Source organism: Drosophila biarmipes, chromosome X (assembly GCF_025231255.1).
Source record: "Drosophila biarmipes strain raj3 chromosome X, RU_DBia_V1.1, whole genome shotgun sequence".
Classification (NCBI taxonomy): Eukaryota; Metazoa; Arthropoda; class Insecta; order Diptera; family Drosophilidae; genus Drosophila; species Drosophila biarmipes.
The window spans coordinates 1,036,911-1,062,579 of record NC_066611.1 but is presented as its reverse complement, the minus strand read 5'-3'; the positions used below and the strand labels follow the sequence as shown (position 1 = coordinate 1,062,579).

The following is a 25,669-nucleotide window of genomic DNA, read 5'->3' as shown; positions in this document are numbered from 1 at the left end:
ATCGACCACCACCAATCTTCTTGAATTGACATCTATTGTATTGTAATAAATGCAGGCTGACATTGTATATACAGATTTTAGTAAGGCCTTTGACTCCGTTAACCACTCTCTTCTTTTATTTAAATTACATCAGCTTGGGTTTCCTGGTAATCTTTTATCTTGGATTTCATGTTACTTAAATGGTAGGACCCAGAGGGTTGTATTCAAGAATGCTGTTTCAAAATTGATCTACGTGACATCTGGAGTGCCTCAGGATAGTCATTTGGGCCCTTTGATGTTTACTTTGTTTTTTAACTATCTTCCCTCAATCATAACACATTCTCATGTACTAATGTATGCTGATGATGTTAAGCTTTGTTTATCATATAATGATATAGCGCCGGGATTTAACTTACAGTCAGTTATTGATTGTTTTCATGAATGGTGTAGGGCAACCTTTTAAATTTGAACTGCCTTAAATGCAACTTTATGACTTTTTATAGCGATACTCCTAAGTTTATCAGTTACTTTGCCCTGCGTAGTTTGAACTGGGATCGAAACGTAAGGCTACCTTACTACCAGAGTAAATTAGAATTGCTTAATTTACCTACACTTGTAAATCGTAGAACATGCATAAAACAAATAGAATAGAACAAATGCTTGGTACTACTTTTATACAAAATCTTATAAGAGGTGACATTGATTCTGCAGATCTTTTAAACCACCTAACATTCAATGTTCCTGTTACACTAACACGAAACTATTATCCTCTAAATTTGCCACGATGTAAATTTTCGTCTGCACGAGCCCTTTGGCGTTCTATGTAATAACTATAACAACCTTTATAATTTAATTTGCATTTCAACTTCTATCCCGGTATTAAAAACTAATATTTTAACTCATTTGCTTCATTCTTAGTTGTGCCTGTTATTTTCATTTGTGTTCCGTCTCTGTTTGTTTTATGTATTTTCTTCGCGAACTCGCATTTTTTGCCTAAATTGATAAAATGGCCCCGCGCGTGCTTGGTGTCGTTGGGCCATTTGTTTGTACTGTTCGAAGTGCATCAACGTCCATATATATATGTCTGTTCCAATTTCAATGGATAACATACATGCGATAAACACAAAATGAAATTATTTGTGTTTAATTTTAATAATTTTTTTTTTTAATAAATTGAAACAAATGAAGCATAACAATACGATTTTGGTGGCCGGATTTCCAGAGAATGTCTTATATTTTAAATTTATAATTTAAAATGGAATATATACTTAGGAGTCGGAATCCCTAAGATCTGTACCCTACCATGATGGGGAAGGCAAACGCGTTCCCAAACATCCTGGAAAACAACCACATCCTGTATTGTTTATTTTTCGTATATTTATTGTAAATGCATTATTCAAAAAATAAGTGGGAATATATCTGTACCGCGGAACTTAATTTGACTTTGCAAAACGCTTAAGCTGCCGCAGGCGATAAATATCGTGGGTGGGCGGCACGGCGGTCTGAAGTTCTTCGTCACTGTCATCGCCACCAGGCAACAGACGTCGCCGGCGCGGTGGAATGGCCGTTACACTATGCTGAACACCCGTATAAGTACTTGTGTCCACAATCCAGTGCACTGACTTGGCCAAATCAAAGATTTTTGGCGACAATTCATTGTCTCCATTCGGTTGCGGTGCAGCTTAATGGCAGAATACAGTAATGAATAAAAATAAAGGTAATACAAAATAAAGACCACTCACAGTCGGGCAGATTAAGCCGCATAAAGATGTCAAAGAGCAACTCGACGCTGACAAAGGGCCCGCGAAAGGAGTTTGGTGGGGGCAGGGTAGCACACAAAGCGGCCAGAGCTGATGGTTGCGGAAATACACCTCCGGCAAGTGGATGGGCACCAGGATGAGCGCATGGTCGCGGCTTGAACGGAATCATCTGAGAAAAATCCGGACGTGGTAGAGGGGTAGCAGCCTCACTATCCGTCTCGACCTCTCCGGTGTTTTGGGTTTGAACTCCTCCGCCTACCTTGTTCAGGATAATGCCAACATTCTGAAAAAAGAGTTGTTATTTAATACGCAGTAGTTAATTATACGGCGCGCATTAAGTTTACCAAAATACATTATAAAAAAACAACATTATGGGGTAAATATATTATGAAACAAGAAAGGAAGTTAACTTCGGCAAGCCGAAATTACATCAGCTTGGGTTTCCTGGTAATCTTTTATCTAATGTTTGTTGATGATGTTAAGCTTTGGTTATCATATAATGATATAGCGTCGGGATTTAACTTACAATCAGATATTGATTGTTTTCATGAATGGTGCAGGCCAACCTTTTAAATTTGAACTGCCTTAAATGAAACTTTATGACTTTTTATAGGGGTACTCCTAAGTTTATCAGTTACTTTGCCCTGCGTAGTTTGAACTGGGATCGAAACGTAAGGCTACCTTACTACCAGAGTAAATTAGAATTGCTTAATTTACCTACACTTGTAAATCGTAGAACATGCATAAAACAAATAGAATAGAACAAATGCTTGGTACTACTTTTATACAAAATCTTATAAGAGGTGACATTGATTCTGCAGATCTTTTAAACCACCTAACATTCAATGTTCCTGTTACACTAACACGAAACTATTATCCTCTAAATTTGCCACGATGTACATAAAATTTTCGTCTGCACGAGCCCTTTGGCGTTCTATGTAATAACTATAACAACCTTTATGATTTAATTTACATTTCAACTTCTATCCCGGTATTAAAAACTAATATTTTAACTCATTTGCTTCATTCTTAGTTGTGCCTTTTATTTTCATTTGTGTTCCGTCTCTATTAGTTTTATGTATTTTCATCGCGAACTCGCATTTTTTGCCCAAATTGATAAAAGCGCGCCGCGCGTAACAAGCACGTGCTTGGCGTCGTTGGGCCACTTGTTTGTACTGTTCGAAGTGCATAACGTCCATATATATTTAAATCTTGAATTAAATCCATTAAAGGAAGAGATCGTTAACTTAAGACAGCAGCTTTCTCTCAAAATAAAATCGGTTGAGGATTATGCGACACATCTTATGCGATCATGAAATAATAAGGGATAATAAGGTGAAGAAGATAAATATGTGAGCTGCAGAGAATCAGCCAGAGGGTGTGAAAGGTTTTATTCTGCCTTATCTATATTAAGAAACAAAATAACAGGAATGGCAAATAATGCCTTAGCCCATAATGGTACGGTATTAACGATCTCGATGCCAGATGGCCAGACTTGACTTTGTCTTTAGCGGCAAACGTCCAATTCATATTATTAAACAGGAATTAAGTGTATTGAGTCTGGGAAAATTATCCATAATGGATTATTATGGTACGGTTAATGAAAATTTAACTCTACTAATTAATAAAACTAGTATGACCTATGGTAGAAACAAACCGATAAGAGCTGAAATGAATGAGAAATATAGAAAGACAGCTTCATTACCGGCCTCAACGGCCAAATTGCAGTTACTATTTTCTTATCGAATCCACCTGACCTACCAAATACAATGGTCATAGTTCAGGAATTAGAAAGCAACAACATGAGAACTCATTTCGCAAGCCGTTTCTCAACTACTCAGAGAAAACATAGTGAGCCAAACTCTGAACTCAAACACATTTCAACCACAAGCCATTTTTTAGAGAAAAGACAGGAGTAGGCTTACCCTTAATTAGAAATGACCCTAAAATAAATAAAAAATTAAAAATATTAGTTAGCACTGGGGCATTCGTGTTATATTAGAAATAGAATTTATAAAAATAAAAATGAGCTTCCAATATACAAAAGGGTATCCACAGTAAATGGATACTCAATAATTAAATATTAGCATATGATAACTACTTTTGATACGAGATATACTTTTTATGAAATAGAAGGGCTAGACTCAGATCTACTGGTCGGCTATAACCTAGTGAAGACAAGAAAGGAAGTTAGCTTCAGCAAGCCGAAGTTTGTATACCCTTGCAGTTATAAGAAATAATCAACTTTACTAACACCATGTGAAATTTTTAAGGATTGTTGCTGTCTTCAGTGATAATAAAAAATATAATTTCATTCTTTTTTTTCAAACCATTTTTTGTACATCTATATACTAGAGTAGTCCAATTTTTATTAAATTGAATTCGAAATTCTTAAAAATATAAGAAATTATATTCCCAATATTATAAGATAATATGTCAAAAAGCCCCAAAGCTATAATTTGTTTCATTTTATTTTACCACTATTTTTCCGATCCTTCGTATGCCAGCAACATCCGATTTTGATAAAATTTAATTCAAAATTCAAAACCAATTAAAAAATGTTATTTCCAAGTGTAAAAGGTTGAAACACCAAAGATATAATTTTTTTAAATAGTTCCTATAGGAGCTATAAGATATAATTGTCCGATCCGTCTGATTCCGACTTATTTACTACCTGCAATAGAAAGAAGACGTTTCAGCGCAATAGCCTTAAAAGTGAGAGACTAGTTTGCGTAGAAACGGACAGACAGACGGACATACGGACATGGCTAGATCGACTCGTCTAGTGACGCTGATCAAGAATATATATACTTTTTGGGGTCGGAAACGTCTCCTTCACTGCGTTGCAAACTTCTGACTGAAATCATTTTACCCTCTGCAAGGGTATAAAAATAGGACCTGTAATTGACACAGCTATGGGAGTTATTAAACATAATGGAAAACTACTTAAACCTACATTCTTTAACAGAAGAAAACACCGTTATTCCATTAAAAGAATTCATATTAAAAAATAAAAAATGAACAGGCTTAAATCAGATCCGAATCTGAAATGGGTAATCAAAGCAAATATAGATTGGGATATAAAAATCCTGAACATGCCGTCGTTGAAAAATCCGACAAAAATAAAAGTTGGGAGATAGAAATCCTGAACGGCCGTCGTTAAAAAGGTTTGGAATTTAAAAATTCTGAACACGACGTTGTCGACTTATCCTACAAAAAACAAAAAAAAAACTTAAAAATATCTTCTGCAGATCAAAGAACAGATCTGGAGAACGAAATATTAAATATTATCATTAAAGAACATTCAAAAATTAATATGCAGATTCCATTTAGGACAGATATACGCGGTGAAATAAACACCGAAAATAATAGGACTCTTTACAGCAAACAATTCCTATATGCTCTATCATATTCTGATTTTGTAAATTCTGAAATAAGTCGAATGCTAAAAGAAGAAATTAAAGGGCCAAGTAGAAGTCCTTATAATTCCCCTGTACTAGTGGTACCAAAAAAGGGTTTCAATGAAGATACCTGATAGGTATCCAATGCAGGACCCTTCAGTGATGTGATCTAATCTTGGAAAAGCCAAATACTGTTAAACAATTGGCTTGGAATCTAGATTTAATCAGATTCTCATGAACGAAGCATACCTACAGAAAACCTCATTCTCAATAAACATTGGGAAAGAATGCCCTTCGGTTTGACAAACGCTCTAAGAATTTTCCAACGATTGATGAATGATATTTTAAGAGAACAAGTGGGTAAAACATGTCATTTTTATATGGAAGACGTAATTATATTTTCAAAAACAATTGAGCAACAATTTAAAGATTTTATTGTCATTATTAAAATTTTGCTGAACGCAAACATGAAAATTTCAATTGAAAAATCATAGTTATTTAAATTAGAAACAAACTTTCTCGGTTACGTTGTTTCTCACAATGTGATCAAAACCGATCCCAAAAAAACTTGTACAATTGTAAAATATCCGTTCCCAAGAAATATTCGAGAGCTTAGAAGCTTCCTATGCCTTACAGGATATTACAGAACATTTTTGTAAATTACGCAAAGATAGCTAAACCCCTAACGAAATATTTAGAGGACCAAAACGGCAAAGTCTCTAAAAAAAGCATCACGTAGAACTTTAATAGAGTTTGATGAGTTTTTAACGAGCTCAAAGAAAATTTTATTGCACAAGTAGAACTAGTACAACCGGACTATTATAAAAAATGTACCCCAACAACTGACGCGTCTGACTTAGCAATTGGTGCGGTTCTTTCTAAGGAAGGAAAACCAATTACATTCATTTCAAAAACTCTAGCCAAAACTGAACAATTATACGCAACAAATAAAAAGGAACTTTTAGCCATATGGGCTTTTAAAAACCTTTGAAATTACTTATATGGGGTTAAAACATCGAGATCTATACCGATGGTACCGAGGATGGTTTCCATTTATTGAAAGCTGTTCACCCAAAATTTTTATAAGCCAGGAGCAAAAAATGTTGTTGCGGACGCTTTATTAAAGATCCAAATTAATAATATAACGGAAAGAAATGAATCCGTCTTAGATCAGGAAGTAGTTTTGAGAATGTCTTACAAGAAACCCGAAAACCCTTTACCCAGTTTAAGCAACAATTGCTAATAGCAATGGGAGGTATACAATACATAAGTCGCTTAATATATTCAAAAATACCAGTCATGTAGTAGAATTTGACGCTCCCGAAAATTTTATATCAATCTTAAGAGAATATATTCCACCCAATATAACAATAGGAGTTCGCTGTACTTTAGAAGATTTTTACAGAATTCAAAAACCACTTAAAGACAATTTTACAAATAAATTTTTATACACTAAGACATTTGTCCAGGATGTCGATAACGCTAAAGACTCTCTTATCTCTCTTATCTCTAATAATCACAGAAACTCATTTTTGATGAATATGATATGCAAATATCTAGACTTTATTATTGGCCTAATTTATACAAAAAGCTTAATGAATTTATAAAGAACTGCACAATCTGCAATCAAAACAAATACAACAGACACCCAATACAGATTCCTATCGGTCAAGCACCTATTCCAGAAAGAGAAGGTGAACATTTGCATCTTGACATATATTACGCCCAAATTCTTATATTCATTACTTGTATAAATTCGTATTCGAAATACTTAGTCGTAAAAGAAATCCCTAACAAACAAAATATAGAAAATAAAGTTTCAGAAATTTTACAACAATTTCCATTAGCCAAATCTTTGATGATAGATAATGAACCAAGTTTTTCTTCATCCCAATTCAAATCATTTGCTCAAAGAAATGGGATAAAACTATTTTTTGCAGACCCTCGACATAGTACGTCCAACGGACAAATAGAAGGGGCACACTCAACCTTAACAGGAATTTCTCGCTGCATTAAAGATGAGCTTAATTTAATTGATTATTCTGAAATAATTATTAAAAAATGTGAGGAGTTTAACAACTCCACACAAATCCCAGCAGCAGATGGCCGGCCGCTCACCAGGTAGGTGGCGAATTCGCGTAGTGAGAACGTGAGAATTTGGAGAACGTGGTAATTTGGAGAGCAAGAGAGTTTGGAGAGCAAGAGAGTTTGAAGAGCAAGAGGGTTTGGAGATCAAGAGAATTTGGAAACCAAGGATGGAGAAGGAGAGAGCGGAGACTTGGCGGGCAATGCGAGAGTGCCGTGTGCAAAAGGAAGTAAGGGGGCGACGCCGGACTTTGGACGCGGCCGTGATCTTTAAATCCGGCAGCGGAGCGGCACACAAGCATGCCATATGCATCACAAGAATCAGCGGGACGGCAGCATCAGGCAGGACATCGGCGGAAAGCGCCGCATGAAGGACAAGAGTAAAACAGGAGCCATGGACTTTGGACCCGGTGTGGAGCTCGGTGGTAAGCCTGCCGAACCCCAGTGTACCTCGCCCCAAGCACTACTTTGGCATGCCCGGCGCGAGCACCGTGCGCCAAGTGGAGTTGAGCAGGTCCTCGCGATCAGCAAGAAGGGAGAGCGGTCGACCAGTACGGTCTCGAAAGGAATTTTCCATGAGAGCCTACGGTTCCGATTTGTGAAGTCCCGGAGCGGCGCGACCGAACCACGAGATTAACGACCCAGAAGAGAGAGAAGTCCCGGATCGATGTATGTCCGAGAATCCAACACACCCAGTCAGGAGCAGTTCGCAGGACACCGCTATCAGCAGGACGCCACGCCGCAACAGTCACGCGAGGAGAATCGAGCCCGTAGGGTGGAATGTTCGTTTACACAAGGCGTAGAAGCAAAGTGAAGAGCGAGGCGTTTCGCCTTGACTGTCCGCACAATCTGAGCGGAAACCCTAGTGGAACCATCCGGGACAGAGCAAGGGACAGGCGGTCGTGTGTAGAGAGCAGTGATACTGGAGAACTCGTCACTCTGTACACCCTTGTCTGAGAACGGTGACGCCTAAGCCCGCACGGCTGACCCCATAGCGAGTCGGAATCGTTGCCAAGCAGTCACCGAGTCAACGCGTCAGGGACAAGCAGCGGACAAGGATTGTCAGGGAGCTACAAACTGGGACACCGTGTCAACGAGGCGAGAGAACATCGAGACAACCCGAGCCGTAGGAGACACCGAGGACAAGCAAATTATAAAGCCGACTGTAGTTATACCCGCAATAAACCCACTACAAACCCGTGAATTCTGTGCTTTCTCACTGAACTACTGGGCGGTCACGTTTATATAAATTTGATGGGACGAACACACACAATCTACTGAGCTAGGCACACAAATCTTATAGCGAGCAGAAAGCAAACAAATCAGTTCGTTACGAGCAGCACAAAAATATAATCTAACAATTCACGCAGTAACTAACCAACGACCTTTTGATATACCATAAAAAATTCACCCCTAACTATTGCAACAAGCTCAAGAGAAAATGTTGAATTTTCACAAAATAAGAATTATCACGTAGGAGAAGTAATTTACGAAAAGAAATAAGGAAAAAGTAACAAGCTTAATTCTGGATATTAAAACAAGTAGTTAAGGAAAATCTGCCTAATAAAGTTATTATAAATAACAGAAACCGTACGATTAATAAAGATAATATTAAATAATTTTTTTCAAATTACAGATAGTGATTTCAATAATGCACTTATTATTGCTGGTTTATGAATTACACGAACCATTATTTCCTTATTTACAAGGATACCAATGATGTTCTTATTTATGAATCATACGCAGGTTTATTTCATATAACTAATGTAAGTCTTTATAGAGATACAATAAACCTTGAAACAGAATTTCTAAAGAATCACGACAGAAAGAATTTTCTTTGGGAAATATCCCACAATTTAAAAATTATCAAAATGCTTATCTCTCAAATTATACCCAGTAGATAAAAAAAGAGGAAATATGCACTATTTGGAAATGGATAGCAGGAACACCATAACTTCATAACTGTCCAAAATAAAATCGATGATTTAATACAAAATAATAACGATCAATTCGTTATTAATTCTAAAATTTTTAAAGAGATTATGTCTTTATCTGAAGAATTCAAAACAGCCTTTAAGGATCAAGAAATTCCACATAGAAAATATCGTCTTCGCTTGCTTACTTACGACCTTATGAATTTAATGGTCAGAATTACGCTCGCCAAAATTTATGTATTTAATACTAAAATTCTAAGCAATGACGATATACAAGACATTTATAAACACGAAAATAGAGAATAAAGAGCGCTTGGAAGCTGTGTACGGTGACTCTTCGATGGCGACCGTCAAAAATTGTTTAAACGAGTTTCAACCTGGTCCCACGTGCCCAGGTGCCCCGAAAACGGCTACCTCAGAGGATAACGTGATGAAAATCCACGATCTCGTATTGGCAGACTGCCAATTGAAGATACGCGAGATAGCTGAGACAGTAGGCATGTCAAGACCGCGTGGGCCATATCCTGCATGGAATTTTGGGAATGAGAAAGCTGTCGGCGCGATGAGTGCCGCGTTTGCTTACTCCGGACAAAAAACGCAACCGTGAGACCACTTCAGAGCAGTGTTTGACGCTGTTTATGCGCAACCCGAAGGAGTTTCTGCATCATTTCGTGACCGAAACAAGGATCCACTGGTACAAACCAGAAACCAAGGAACAGTTGAACTCCACTCGGCGAACCTGCTCCGAAGAAGGCGAAGACTGTCCCATCGGCCGGAAAGGCGATGGCCACCGTTTTTTGTGATTTTGTGGTTATCTACATAGATTACCTGGAAAAGGGCAAAACGGTCACAGGGCTGTACTATGACAAACTATTGGGCCTATTGGCCGCTGAATTGCAGGAAATACGGCCCCATTTTGCGAAGAAAAAAGTTCTCTTCTATCATGACAACGCACCAGCTTACACTACCGCGCTCTGCGAGCTGCTACCTTATCCACCATATTTTTTAGATTTGGCCCCGTGTGACTTCTTTTTGTTTCCAAATTTGAAAAAGTCAGTACGTCATCGCAGTCACAAAATCCTATTTTGCAGACCTTTAGAAAATGTATTTCAAACGAGTTAAAGAAATTTGAGCATCGAGTTAAAAGAAGATTATGTTGAGAAATAAATCGACATTTCCAAAATGTTCGTTTTCTTTTGAAGGCTAAGTACTTATCGGATCACCCTCGTATATATTCTTTATCAGGAAATCCGTTAACACACAATAAATGTTATTAATTTGAAATGGTGCTGATAGATTTATTTGAATACAGTACGTATATTTTTCGGAATTATATAATGGCGTAATTATCATTGATTTTTGTGTTTATTATATGCACTTGTAAGATTAATAATGCGAAAGATTCAAGTATCTTCGGGACCCTTCTTAAAACACGGACCAAGGAGTCTAACATAAATATGTGCAAGTTATTGAAATACAAACCCAATAATGGGATAGCTAATTAACACAATCCCGGGGGTTTTATATAGCTATGTACTATCTAATGATAACTATATTATTTATGCCTCTCACTGGAACGTATCTTGATATATGCTGTGATCAGAAAGATGGTAAACTATACTTGATCAGGTTGAATCAGGGAAAACCCTGATGGAAGACCGAAACAGTTCTTAAGCAAATCGATTGTCAGAATAGGGACGAAAAACCAATAAAACCATCTAGTAGTTGTTTCCTTTTGAATTTTTCTTCAGGATAGCTGGTACATTTTAATGGTATATAAAAAAATCTCTTCTGGTAAAGCGAATAATTAGAGGCCTTAGGATCGAAACGATTTTAACCTATTCTCAAAATCTTAATGGGAATAATATAATTTGCCCAGTGGGCCACTTTTGGTAAGCAGGAGTGGGGCTGTGGGATAAACCAAACGTAATGTTACGGTGCCCAAATTAGCAACTCATGCAGATACCATGAAAGGCGTTGGTTAAAACAGCAGGACGGTGATCATGGAAGTCGAAATCCGCTAAGAAGTGTGTAACAACTCACCTTCCGAAGCAACTAGCACTTAAAACGGATGGGGCTTAAGTTGTATACCTATATATTACCGATAAAGTAGATGATTTATATAACTTGTAATATAAATTTCAAAACTTTAGTTAGTAGGAAGGCAAACGGGTATGCATAGAAGTGTTTGGCATAAGCCTACATGGCGCTACCATTAGTCGGTTCAAGTAAAATGCAAATGTCAAAGAAATATATATACTATTTGAAACCTAGCTAATTAATACCCTTGTTCAGTATCCCTTTAAATATGGGCCTCGTCCTTATCCTAAACAGGAACGACCATAAGGAAACTGTTGAGAGATATCGGAAGAGTTTTCTTTTCTGTTGTATAGCCGTACTACCATGGAAGTCTTTCGCTGCTTTGTTGATGTTTTCTCCTCGGACCTTGAACATTTTTGGTGGGGACGCGCAAACTTCTCAACAGGCCGTCCGAATATCCTCTGCTGGTCTCCAAGGTGAAGGGTCTGCAGTCTATAAAATGATGTAGGTAAGGGAAGTCGGCATATTAGATCCGTAACTTCGGGAAAAGGATTGTCTCTGAAGATTGAAATGGTCGGGAATCAGTAACATGGTTTATATGCTCGTTCTGGGTAAATAGAGTTTCTAGCATTTATGTCTATTACTTGTTCCCAGGATAGTTACGTAGCCAATTGTAAAACTTTCTTGCCAAAATTTTTAAGAATACTAATTACGTCAAACCAAAAAGTTCTTATTACTTATAACGATTTTCAATTCACAATCAATTCAGAACTGACACGGACTTAGGGAATCCGACTGTCTAATTAAAACAAAGCATTGTGATTGCCCTACCGGGTGCTGACACAATGTGATTTCTGGCCAGTGCTCTGAATGTCAAAGTGAAGAACTGGTGTTTAAGTATGCAGAAGGGGAATATTATTATGAAACTCATAGGTCCACCCTAGACTTAAGTCGCCTCAAAACGTCCTCGTGGTGTTCCCCGGTAATGTTATTCATCGTGCTTTACTGTATAATAGCCAATTTTAGCGTCGAATATATTTTCCGTAGGATTGGTTTCCCTACGAAATCTTAGTATTGGTGCCGTAAACAACAATATGAACCAAGTATGTGGCCAGTCCTTTACTAGCAAAAGAGGACTTGGTGTTCACATGCGATGTCGACACCCAGTCGAACTCGATGATATTCGTCGACGTGTCGATGTCAAGGCAAGGTGGTGTGAGGAAGAGAAAATGATGATGGCGAAAAAGGGGGTTGAGCTCACAGCAAATGGTATTAAACACATTAACACGCAACTATCGGACGCTTTCACGAAACGCAGCGTCGAAGCAATCAAAAAGCTAAGACAGAGGGACGATTATAAGGAGAATTCTATTTAGTTTGGTCATCGACCGATTACTTAGAGCCTTCCCCAACGAAATTGGTACCAGGGTCGGAAATGCCATGACAAACGCGGCCGCGTTTGCAGACGATTTGGTCCTTTTTGCGGAAACTCGAATGGGGCTTCAACAACTGCTTGACAAGACAGTTAGCTATCTTGCTACTGTTGGTCTCACCATTAATGCCAACAAGTGTTTCACTGTTGGTATAAAGGGTCAGCCGAAACAGAAGTGTACTGTGTTAGATGCACCTACATTTCGCGTAGGCTTGAATGAGTGTCCGGCTTTGAAGCGTACTTACGAGTGGAAGTACTTAGGCATCATTTTCAATGCAAACGGGAGAGTAAAGTGCAATCCAGCCGAGGACATTGGTCCAAAGCTACAAAGGTTGTCACAGGCTCCCCTAAAACCGCAACAGAAGTTTTTTGCCCTTCGAACCGTCCTTATCCCACAACTCTATCACAAGCTAACCCTTGGGAGTGTGACTATAGGTGTGTTACGAAAATCTGACAAATTAATACGATTTTATGTGCGTAAATGGCTAGATTTACCAGCGGATGCGCCGATAGCGTTCGTTCATGCCCCCCCAAAATTTGGGGGATTCGGGATACCATCACTAAGATGGATGTCTCCGATGCTTCGCCTAAGACGAATGAGCAATATAAAATGGCCTCTCTTCGAACAATCCGAAGTAGTCAGCTCATTAATCGAAGACGAAAAGCGAAGTGTCCGAGTTAGATTGTTAACTGAACAAAATGAACTGCTATCGCGTCCGGCAATAGAAGAGTATTGGACAAATAGATTGTACATGTCTGTTGACGGTAACGGTCTCCGTGAAGCGGGCCACTTTGGCTCACAACACGGATGGGTAAGTCAACCCACGCGTTTGCTAACAGGAAAGGAAAACATAGACGGAATTAAACTGCGGATAAATGCCCTACCCACGAAGTCTCGTACTACGAGGGATCGACAGTGTCGTGCAGGATGTGATGCTCCCGAAACATCATGCAGAAATGATATCGCTCGCATGGGAGGCGGGTAGCTAGACACAACTGCGTAGTAAATCAATCAAGCGGGGACTTGAGGAGAGAGGCTGCCTGGTCACTGTTGAGCCAATTCTGCAGGGCGAATCCGGCCTTAGTAAACCCGACCTGGTGGTACTCCGACCAAATCACATTGATGTGATAGACATACAGGTAACGACAGAAGGATACTCTTTAGACAATGCGCATCGGCACAAGGTTCAAAAATACGATACTCCGGACTTACGAACTGAATTGCGTCGCAGATTCGTAGCTACAGGTGACATAGAGTTTCATTCTGCAACCATTAATTGGAGGGGGATTTGGAGTGGTCAATCGGTCAAACGGTTGATTGTAAAAGGTCTCCTTAGCAAATATGTTAGCCATATCATTAGCATTCTAGTGATGAGAGGTAGTCTTCGCTGTTTTAGACAGTTCATATACTGGAGTGGATACTCAAGGAGCTGGACGTAGCTTAAGCGCTTGGTTCAAATTGTATATATATATATTAAGAGATATATACGCCGGCTGCCTTGGCATAATAAAGCATAAACACCGCAAGTTGACATCAAAAAGGATGGTTTTAGTACGTAGGCGTTGCGAAACCTTCAACGTGAAGAAGGTTCAGATAGAGCAATGAATCGTGCATGCTAGACATACTGACCACACAAGGTGATGGCAGACCTAGTATCTTTAGAAGATTTCCATACCTTAGCGATCAAAAAAAAAAAAAAAGCCAAATGACTCGTCATCTAATTAGTGACGCGCATGAATGGGTTAACGACCGACGTGTGTTTCTCGTGGTCCCAATCAAACGGTCATTTCAAAGTTATTTCTGGGTGTACAGAGCTCGAAAATTGGACTAAAATTCGAAGTTTAGTGCAAGGAAGACGCTTGTGTAAAAAAAATTTTGAAAAGTGAGCGGTAAGAGTGGAAATCGCCGTTTTCCTTTTTTCCTTTTTTTTCCTTTTTGGAAAATTTCCACACGTGCGCGTGGGTGAGTGCAGCCGCGAGAACTTTCGTAAGAGCAAAAGCGGCGAGAGCGAGCGAGTCAGCTGTTCTAGCGGGTGTGTGTACCGGCTAAACTTGCGTATCGGCTAAGTGTACTTGCTCGAGTAAGTTTGGTGGTAGGAGGAAAATGGCTCCATCTCCGATGGAGACGGCAGGTGGATGCTCGGGCAGTGAGTCTGCGAGCAGTCGTAGCGGCAGTGTTAGCCGTGATAGGCAGGGTCGGTCGAAGGGAAAGCGTGGCAGAGGTGCAGCTGCGAGGGATGCCTCACAGGCCAAGTATGTGGCCATCGACGGAGGCAGTGGTGGACCGAAGCAACTTGTGGAGAAGAAGCTGTCATCGTTGGAGATGCCGCCGCATTCTGCTCCCGTTGCTGCCATCGTCCCCGCTGCTGGCACCGTCACCGAAGCCTCCTCTGCCGATGCCTGCGTCGGCGTCGCAGCTGGCGCCGCTGCTGGCGCCGCTGCCACCGGAGGAGGAGAATGCGTAGAGGAGCTCGAGGCAATGGAGATCGTGAGAGGTGGCCTCGGCCGAATTTCCGCGGAGATCGCGAAAATTAGGTCGGAGATCGGATGGATGTCACCACATGCCTGGGACGGACCTCCAAGAGGGAGATACTCAAAGTCGCCGCAAAGTACGAGGCCCTGATTTCGGCGCTCCCGGTGCGCATTGCGATTTTGGAGGACCGATGGAAGAAAGTGAAGAGGATGCCGCTGCCACCGCCGCCACCGCCGACTATCCAACATAAAGCCGTCCATATGCCCTCGGTGTATGCCACTGAGTACCCCAGCCTGCCGGTGCCCTCTGCCATGTCCCCTGCCGTGCTCGTCCCGATGCCGCGGAAACCGCGCGAGACCTGGTCGGCTGTGGTGCACAGCTCAGACCCGAACATTTCGGGGCAGCAGCTGGCTGAAAAGGTGCGAAAGTCAGAGGACTGGCGCGTGACGGTGCCATCATCCGCACCCCGTCGTCCTGGGAAATAAAGAAGGTTGTGGCAAATAGGAAGTTTGCAGAAGCTGGCTTGGAGGTGAAGCAAAGCCCAGCCCAGACTCCAAAAGTCCTAGTCAGCAATGTCGATACTGCGACGCCACCGGCTGACTTTATGAGCGAGCTGTTCAAAAACAACTTCGCGGACCGAATGGACCTGGAGACCTTCAAAAAGCAGGTGCGGCTAGAGAAATCGTGGTCGCAGGCGGATGGCGCCACTGTAAATGTGACGCTGGAAGTCAGCACCACGGCCGTCGACGTGCTTGACGGCGGCAAGGCGTACATTGGCTGGTTTGCGTACAACTGCCGGGCGTTGGTGCGCACTTACGCATGCCACAGGTGCGTGGGCTTCGACCACAAGGTGAAGGACTGCCGGTATAAGGAGAATGTCTGCCGACAGTGCGGACAAATTGGCCACAGTGCACGCGAGTGCCAGAAGCCGGTGGACTGCCGGAACTGCCGGTTTAAGGGCTACCCGTCGGGGCACCACATGCTGTCCCCGGGATGTCCCGTATATGCGGCAGTGCTTGCGAGGGTGAACTCTAGACATTAATGTTTAGGTTCATCCAAGCAAACTGTTGTCGAGGACGACCATCGAGCTCGGAGTCCGGTTGCTTGAAAGCATGAGTCTGTTCGCACTGGTTCAGGAGCCTTACGCAGGTGACGAGAGGATAGACGTGTGATCTTTGTCAGCCATGCCACATGTCATCTGCATGTTAGTGGAGCCGCTCACCAACAACTACGGCGTGTGTGTGTGCATTAAAGGAAGTTTGGGCTCAATCTTCCTTTGCGCCGCATACTGCCAGTTCGATAGCAGACCAAATGGTAGACCGAACCGCAACCGGATGAATACAGCCATAACCTCCAGTCATACCTAAGGTACTTGGATTCTGTCCTGCTGCTGGCCAGCAGTACTCCAGCAATCTTCGGACTTGACGCGAACGCAGCGTCCCCCATGTGGTTTAGTATACTCCCTCCTCGACCGGAGGGACTAACTAACTACTCCCGGGGTGAGCTGCTGTCCGAGTGGATGCTGACGAAGGGAGCGGTGGTCTTGAACCAACCTAGTCGAAGCTACACGTTCGATAACATAAGATCGCACAGCGATATCGACATGACATTCGCCAACTCAGCAGGACATATGCTAGCCACATATGAGTGGAGAGTGGATGAGTGGGAGTTGAGTGACCACAACGTAATTTCCGTTGTGGCCAGCACCTCGACCGCGAATGCCGTTGGGAGATTATCTCCGGTACCGTCCTGGAATGTTCTCCAATGCACGTTGGCGTCTGTTCGAACAGGAATTGGTGAATAGGGCAGCCGAGATTCCGGAAGACTTCCAAGGATTGCCACTGGACCAACAAGTGTCTACACTCCGCAGGATGGTGCACGATGTGTGCGACCTTGCGTTGGGAAGGAGAACGCCCGTACAGCCGAGAACGAGGGTAAGTTGGTGGACCGCTGACCTTTGCGCAAGGCGCCGCCAAGTCAGGAGACTCAGGCGCCGTCTTCAGGATGCCAGACGCCATCAGCATGATGATGTGGCCGAGCTGACTGTAGTGGAGCTGAGGCTTGCCACAGTCGACTACAGGAAGCTTATCGTGAGAACCATGGAGAACAGCTGGAGACGCATCGTGGGAGAAAACTCGCACGATTCCTGGGGGCGCGTCTACAAGATGTGCCGAGGTCGCAAGAGACGGGCGGAGATTGGGTGCCTCCGCGTGAATGGCGAGCTGGTCACCAATTGCTGAATTGCGCCGATTAGCCGAACTGGGATGCCGAGAGATGGGCTTGTGGCAGAGCTTCTTCTCAGGCAGAAGCGCAGTGATCCGAAGCAGTTACGAGGCAGTCAATGTTTCCGTAACTAGAGGCTGTCCGCAGGGATCAATCATTTAAATGGGACTTGCTGATGGACGTTCTGCTCCGACGCCTTAAGTCGTACTGCGCCTTGAGCGCGTATGCGGATGACCTGCTGCTTCTCGTCGAGGGGGAATCCCGAAGCGTGCTAGAGACAAAAGGAGCGCAGCTAATGTCCAGAAGCGTGGATGGAAGTCGGCGTTGCCGTTTCCACCAGCAAGACGGTGATAGTGCTGCTTAAGAAGAACGCCCACACACCTTTGGCACGTAATCCTTCGGGTGTGCTTAGTCGGCCCCCAGCGGTCAAGCTTGCTGGAGCAAGCTTGCCGTATGTAAGCAGCTGCCGGTATCTTGCCGGAATGACCGGAGTCGTTGGAGCATTGCCGCGTGTGCTTCGAGCAGACTGGGGATTCAGCCCTCGAGCCAAGCGGACCATCTATGCCGGACTCATGGTACCCTGTGTGCTATTTGGTACTCCGATATGGTATGTCGATACGACGCAGGAAGTAGTGGCCAGGAAGCGACTTCTTTCTTGCCAGAGGCTCATCCTACTTGGAAGCCTCCTGGTTTGCCGAACAGTGTCTACTGTGGCACTGCAGGTTCTTGCTGGCGCTCCCCCGCTTGATTTGGTCGCCAAGCAAGTGGCAGCCAAATACAAGCTTAAGCGTTGGAGGAGTACGATCTGTGTTATGGCGAGGACCTCACAAGTCTTAGCCGAGGGCAGATGAAGGTGCGTACTGAGCAGTGAATACTGCACGCGTGGCAAGACAGATGGGATAGCGTAGAGTCATCCGGCCGGGTGACCTACAAGTTCATCCCGGATGTCGAATTTGCCTATCGCGATCCTAACTTTGGATTCACGATGCGTACCGGATTCTTGCTTACAGGACACGGATCGCTAAACGCATTTCTGTTTGGTGTCAGAGCGTCGAGAACTGCGGCAATTTCCACATTTTTCACTGCACCACATGCGTCGCCAGAGAGGCGTTTAGCAAAATTAGGCACATTTTCCCCAACACAGTAAAGCTTGCCAAACAGCTGACACCCGCTATGGGTAGCGCGACTCTAATGACGAGAGTACGAGTAGTCGCGGAAGCAGTGGGGGCAGATGGTGCCCCAGAGGGAAGCGCAATAAAGCGCCACTGAGGGACGCTGGACGCAGCTCATGCGGAGCTTGGGCCTCTGGCTGAAATCGCTAGAGACGCCGCAACCGCCGCTGCCCCCGCCGCTATCCTGCTGCTGCCGCGATTGAGAGGACTTTCGTCGCACCAGCCAGTGGTAGGAAATCCTTCTCGGACAGGGAATGGAGAGGGAATGGTGCCGTTGCTGATCGGCATAATGTTTATGATGTCATACGCAAGCTTAAAGTTGCAGTCCGTAACTAACCGCCACGAGAAAGTCGTTGGCCTGCTTATCCGCATCGAAATGATGGAGGACCGCTATAAGACGCAGACAACGGTCGCCTCGGCCGTCCCATACGCAGCCGCCGCTGCTAGCGGCACGCACCTTGCCGCCTCACCTGCTGCCCCTCTCGCCCCCTTTGCTCCTTAGCCGCACTGCAGAAAATCCGGGAGTCCTGGTTGGCAGTCGTTGCGCGCGATGACCCGACCCTATCTGGGGGACATATTGCGGATAAGATGCGCAAAGAGGTAGCGCCCGCTCGGTAGCGTTAGATTGCGCGAGGTGCGAGAACTAAAGCGGGCGCCGCGATTATTCGCACGCCGCAGTTGTGGATGCAGGAAAGCGTCATGCGAATTTTCGCGGACAAGAGAAACAAACTGCCATCATCGTGGACGATCCATCTGCCATCTGCACGTCAATCGAGGCATTGACGACGGACTTTGGAGTGTGCGTGACTGTCACAGGAAAATATGGCAACATTTTTTTGTCCTCCGTATATTGCCAGTATTCAACTGCCCTGCAGCCCTACACTGACTACCTGGATACGGTTCTGCTGCTAGCCAGTAGGATACCGACAATCTTTGAACGAAAGAAGTTTCCATGTGGCTCAGCAATAGTCCAGTTAATTTTGGAGATCGTCTGAATCGCGAAGGGAGATAGCTTATGGACAAGTGCTCAAAACGGCAGGCTAGGTGCTCACGATAGATAATCACCGCTCCAGAAGTGATATCGACGTGACCTTCGCGGGAATTGAGTTCTGGGAGCTGAATGACCACAACATGATCACTGTTGAGATTACTCCAGATCCGAGCAGTACTGTTGAGAGCCTAGCTCCGGTACCGCAGGACAGTGGTTGCGCCAATAGGCCAAAAATAAAAAAGTCATAACAACAAAAATGTACGAAAAGTAAACAAATCGCTTCTAAAATGTCAAGCAAGGTTTATTCTAAAAATAGAATTGAAGCTGTGAGCAGGTGTTCATTAGCACAGCGCAGCTTTCGCGCTGGTTTCGAAGTGGTCAGTTCATTTATAACGTATCCAAATTTAAAATACCTTTAATGGATTTTGTAGATGAAGGTACTTGTTAAAACGGTATTGTCATATTAATTTGAAATAATACATGCTTTTTTTCTATGTTTTGAACGTCTTTTTTATATTTATCTAAACTTTTAGTTGTGACCCCACAAAAAGCCACAATTAAGTTGTATACGGCTCTAAAGGTAATAAATTTGTAAACATTTTTTGGAAAAATTTTACTGATGTGCCTAAAATTGTAAAAATTCGAACTTTTTCAGGGTAAGTTTTGCACTACAAAAATTGTTGTTTCGCTAGTGTGCTTGTTGTGCTGTTGCTCTGTTTTCGTCTTTTGAGTTTTTGTTTTTAATAGTTTTGATTTATTTTTTGTTTATTCCTTTGCTTTAAATATTAATAGGTTCTTCTTATAAGTGTGTATTATCACGTTTATATGTTTTTAATGTATGGTTTAGCGAAGAGGGTAGCGCCATTAAAAGGCAAACAAAATTAATTGGGAAGCGAGTATTATTAAAAACGGCTATGTTGTTGAGAAGAGTGAAGTGTCAAAACGAATTGGATAGGTTTGTTTTTGGGTAAATTACAAATGCACGAAATCGTCAATTCTTCAATATCAATCTGATTAACCAGTCAGAATGAAAAGGAATCAATTCTGATAAGATGCGCCCAATCAACATCAAAAAATCCTGGCCGTGGACGACCCAAAGCAGATTTTAAAGAAACTTCAGACCGGTCAAAACGACGTAAAATTGCTGAGCTGACAAAAACCGAAGAGGATATTGCTATTATATTACGCTCATGCAATTCATCTCAACCAACGCTTACAGAATTTAGTGTTAATTAAGTCTTATCACTCTTTCTTGATACAAATATGAGTAAACATCAATATTACTTTATTCTTAGTTTTGTTAATAGTAAGACTTTATTCAACTTACTACAAAGTTACGAAAAACTTCTGGCGGCCAAAGCATCATCTTATCCCGAAAGTATCACTGTCAGCGCATCCCAAGCAGAAGTTGAGCTCCATTGCTCTCGTATATTCGTTTTTTTTTTTAATATTTCTTGCATTTTGCAGATAGATTGCATTTAAAAATTGGCGAATATGTAGCCCAGAAGATAACAAATTATTTAGAGATAGGAAAACTTGAATTCAAGCGCACGTCCTCGCCTAAATGGGATAACATGTCGACCAACCAAGAAGTGGAGGTAGTAGAACTTCTAATGATAGTAATACGGCAAGAACATTTTTTAGCGATACGAAATTGTCTGCTGATATAACAGGATTGGATGAAAATGTTTTAATTACAGCAATGCGTGGCCTCTGGCTAAAAAATGAATTCGGAAAAATTTGGATGCTTTGCAAAAATGCTTTTTGAATTGTGTCCATAGTATTACCTTATGAAATTATAAGCTATGCCCTTGTTTCGATAGGATAAAACAAAATTTTTAAGCGGTGTGCATTTGTTGCTCGATGAATAAAATAAGTGTTATATGTGAATTTATAATTCTTTTAATTTTGGGGATTACGATTTAACGTTTATGTTAAGAGGATAAATATTTAATTAAGTCTTGGAAAAAAATTATTTTATGAAAAGTCGCGCCATCCGTTTTTATGGAAGCTATACGATATGATTTTTTTACAGTGTGATTAGAATGGATGTCGACGCCACTAGAGGACATAACCCCTGTTGCCCCAATGATCCTCGAAGTCGGCGAGCGCCGGGAATGGACGGCATCACGGGCAGGATCAGTGCACGCAAGGTCCGTTAGTGGTCTATTGATTTGGAACCTGCTGATAGATGTGCTGCTTCAGCACCTGGAGCCACATTGTGCTCTGAGCGCGTTTGCAAATTACTTGCTACTTTTCACTCTGATCTGGAGCGAAAGGGGGACCAGTTGTGGACATCGTGGATGCTTGGGGAGCTGAGGTTGGAGTGAGTGTGTCAACTAGCAAGACGGCCATCTTGCTGCTGAAAGGGAAGCCTTCACGCAATAGGAGACCGACAGTACGGTTTGCTGGAGCACACTAAATGCCGGTTTCTTGGCATCTTAGTCGACGAGCGGTTGAGTTTTCTTCCGCATATCTCTGCTCTCAGAGATTGGCTGGCTGGAGTTGCCGGAGACCTAGCGCGGGTACTCCAAGTCGATTGGGGGCTCAGCCCCCAATCTGTATTACCTGTCGTAGTCTCCGAATGCACTCCTGACCTGGCTGTTGGATGCAAACATAATAAGACCCATTTCCTCTCCTTTCGCAAGTCCGATGTTAGTTGTCCGTAAAAAAAAATGTTACAAACCGTCTTTGTGTTGATTATCGGGAGCTTAATGTCAATACTGTTTCCGACAAGGATCCGTTGCCACTTACATCTGATCAGATAGCTAGGTTGAGTAGGCGAGTAGAGGCAAGTCCCTAAGACTCCTAACTTCGTGGCAGATGAGTATCCTTGTAGGGTGTCTACTGGAATGCCCCGCAGCGTCCATGGTGGAACGGCAGGTGCTTGCTGGGGCTCCTCCAACGGATTTGCATGCTCACAGGATTGCAGTGAAGTTCAAGCTGAGGAATAACATTTTCCTCGACTAGAGCGACTGGCTTCAAGGACAGGAAAGCTAAGGTGGCTCTGCTAGACGAGCATCTGCTCAATGAGTGACAACTCCGATGGGATCAATAAGTGGCAACTCCGTGACTCGCAAGTTTTTCCCTGAGAGCCGAATTCTTTCTGACAGGAAACGGGTTGTTAAACGCACTTCTCCAAGACAGAACCCTCAGCACCACAGCCGCATGCTCATGATAGGAGGGGAGAGAGGACTGGCTTTACATATTGTGCTCTCAGAGATCAGCTGGCTGGAGTTGCCGGAGGGCTAGCACGGGTGCTCCGAGTCGATTGGGGGCTTAGCTCCCGTGCTAAGAGGACGATATACAGCGGACTCATGGTCCCCTGTGCACTTTTCGGTGCCTCGGTCTGGTACAAGGCGGCGAGCAAGGGCAAGTCCTTAAGACTCCTCACCTCGTGCCAGAGGACCATCCTATTAGGATGCTTTCCGGTATGCCGCACAGTGTCCACGGTAGCACTGCAGGTTCTTGCTGGTGCTCCTCCAATGGATTTAGATGCTCACAGGATGACAGTGAAGCTTAAGCTGAGGAAGCACGTTCTCCTGGACAAGAGCAACTGGCTCCACGGACAGGGCTTGTCTGTGTTGGACTGGAAATCCAAGATGGCTCTGCTAGACGAGTGTCTGCTAAATGAGTGGCAACTCAGATGGGATCAAGCGGCTCACGGTTTCGTGAATCGCCAGTTCTTCCCAGAGGCAGCGTTCGTCTACAAGAGGAAGAACTTTGTCTTTACCTTAAAAGCCGGATTCTTGCTGACAGGACAGGGGTCGTTCAACGCATTCCTCTACGGCAGAACCCTCAGCATCACAACCGCATGCTCATGTGGAGAGGAGAGTGAGGACTGGCTTCACGTACTATGTGAGTGCCGCCTCTATAGCGATTTGCATGACTTGGATGCCCTTGGAATTGTTCGAGTCCAAGAAGTCCGTTGCAGGAGTAGTCGAGACCCCAGAACGGATGCGTCTCCTAGGAGCTTTTGCTGATGCTGCCTTCTCGAGGCGTAGGATGGAAGCGACGAGGGATGAACCGCAGGCGCCGGGACAATAGTCCCGAAACCCCCTTGCCGTGTGGCAACGGCGAAGAATACTGCCACAGCCTGTCATTGCTTGTCGTAGGAGGCGACATGGTTGCCCCATCCGAGCTTGTCGGAGCTGAAGGGGTGAGGCCCACCGAGCCTGAAATTTCTGTGCCACGGGCTGAGTGGTTTTCCAATGCTACTCATTGAGATCCGCCCCCTAGTGGGAGTTTCGTGGTGGCTCTGGTTGACACCTATATCGCGGGTAGAGTCCCCGGGCTCGACGTGGATGTTGCGTTAATACAACTCGGGTGCTGCGACCCAAAGAACAGTAGAGATTTTAGATAGATCTCGCCCCTACGCAAGGGGGAGTGCTTGCCCAACAAGCAAGTACTTAAATTGCTACTGGGGTGGTTGCTACATAGCTATAGCTTCAAGTCCATGGCGTTGGTTTGGTGTTTAACCCAGACCCGTGCATTATATACTTACTTGTGGGTATATTATAATGCCGTGGCTGTAATCCCTTCAGTGCGGAACACGTCACGTTAAATAAGTTCGGAGGGATCCGAGACACCCTACATCCCTATCTACACAGTCGGTATTAAATCGCTCGTGCGAACAGACGAGTGTAACCAGTATTGACTGCTATAGACCAGCTACGAAGCTAAGAACAGCACGAAAACTCGTGTTTTGTGCTTGCGAACCCGGTAAAAATGCTGAAACCGGGTGCAATTAGATTTATTCCATTGGAAATTTTTTATTACGCCAAGTTTGACACGAGAGAGGCGCTCTCTCGAGAGAGGCATTAGGGTAATTTAGGCACACTTTGCCTAAAAGAGCTGTGCGGTTTGTGTCACCGATAAACTTTATATCAGTTGATCAGCTGATAGAGCTTGCCAACCAGCTGATAATAAAGGGGTAAGTCCTTGGTGGAAGAGCTTTTTGGTTGGAATTGCCGATAACCTGCAGATGGCGCCACCCAAAATGGACGTTGGAGATATCGGCAGTGAGAATGCAAGTAGTCGGGGAAGCAATGGGGGCAGAGTTGTTCGCACGGGGCGGCACGATTGTTCGCACGGCCTCGCAGGCGGATATGTCGAAAATCGTTGCCTCCGCAAAATTCGCTGAGGAAACCCAGAGTGACGGTACAGGACGTGGACACCACTGTGACGCCGGATGAATTTATGATGGAGTTAAAAGAGAAAAACTTCGAGGAGATGTCGCTGAAGGAGTTCCAGAGGGCGGTAGTCCTGGCGACCAAGCCCTGGTCAGCTAATAACAGCGCCACAATAAACGTGACGCTGGAAGTAGATGATCAGGCATTGGCCGTTCTCGAAAGCGGGAGGGTGTACACTAAGAGGTTCTCTTACCGCTGCCGCTCTCAAGTGCGCGCCTATCCGCGCCACCGATGCCTTGGTTTTGACCACAAAGTCAGCGAGTGTCGGTACGCTAGAGAAAACCAGGTCTGCCGCCAGTGCGGACAGAACGACCACGTCGCGGCGAAGTGCAAAAATGCGGTGGACTGCCGTAACTGCCGCCATAAAGGGCTACCCTCGGGGCACTATATGCTCTCGGGTGGATGCCCGATATATAGCGCTGTGCTAGCCAGGGTGCAAGCTAGACATTAACATGTTCAGCTTCATCCAAGCGAATTGTGGTCGAGGCCGTTGCGCTGTCATCGAGCTTGCAAAGCGGATGAGAGATGCTGGCCACCTGTTCGCACTCATTCAGGAGCCCTATGTGGACGCAGGCAAGCGTCTCACTGGACTCCCTGGAGGCATGAGAATCTTCGCTGACAAAAGGAAGAAAGCTGCCATCATCGTGGACGACCCGTCTGCCATCTGCATGCCCATCGAGACATCGACGACGGATTATGGAGTGTGCGTGAGTGTCACAGGAAAATACGGCACCATTTTTCTGTCCTCCGTAGAGGGCACGCACCTTAACGCCTCACCTGCTGCCCCTGTCGCCCCCTATGTCCCTGTAGCCGCACCGCGGAAAATCCGGGAGACCTGGTCGGCAGTCGTTGCATGCGACGTCCCGGCCTTATCTGGGAGGCAAATTGCGGATCAGATCCGCAAAGAGGTAGCGCCAGCTTTGGGCGTTAGAGTGCATGAGGTGCGAGAGTTGAAGCGGGGCGGCACGATTGTTCGCACGGCCTCGC

General features: G+C 43.9%; 2 protein-coding genes across 5 annotated transcripts in view; one reads left to right on the top strand and one right to left on the bottom strand.

Moving 5' to 3' along the window:
- The window catches only part of LOC108036170 (sodium/potassium/calcium exchanger 3), a 76,021-nt gene that overhangs the window by 37,168 nt on the left and 13,184 nt on the right, over window positions 1-25,669 (top strand). The gene's annotated exons all lie outside the window — the stretch shown is intronic.
- LOC127012487 (protein suppressor of forked-like) lies at window positions 1,337-24,178 on the bottom strand. Its single transcript, XM_050890432.1, has 3 exons — window positions 23,995-24,178; window positions 1,722-2,022; window positions 1,337-1,660 (listed from the first exon to the last, which is right to left on the bottom strand). Exons 2-3 carry the CDS (start codon window positions 1,906-1,908, stop codon window positions 1,413-1,415), a joined length of 435 nt encoding a protein of 144 aa, XP_050746389.1. The 5' UTR covers window positions 1,909-2,022; window positions 23,995-24,178; the 3' UTR covers window positions 1,337-1,412.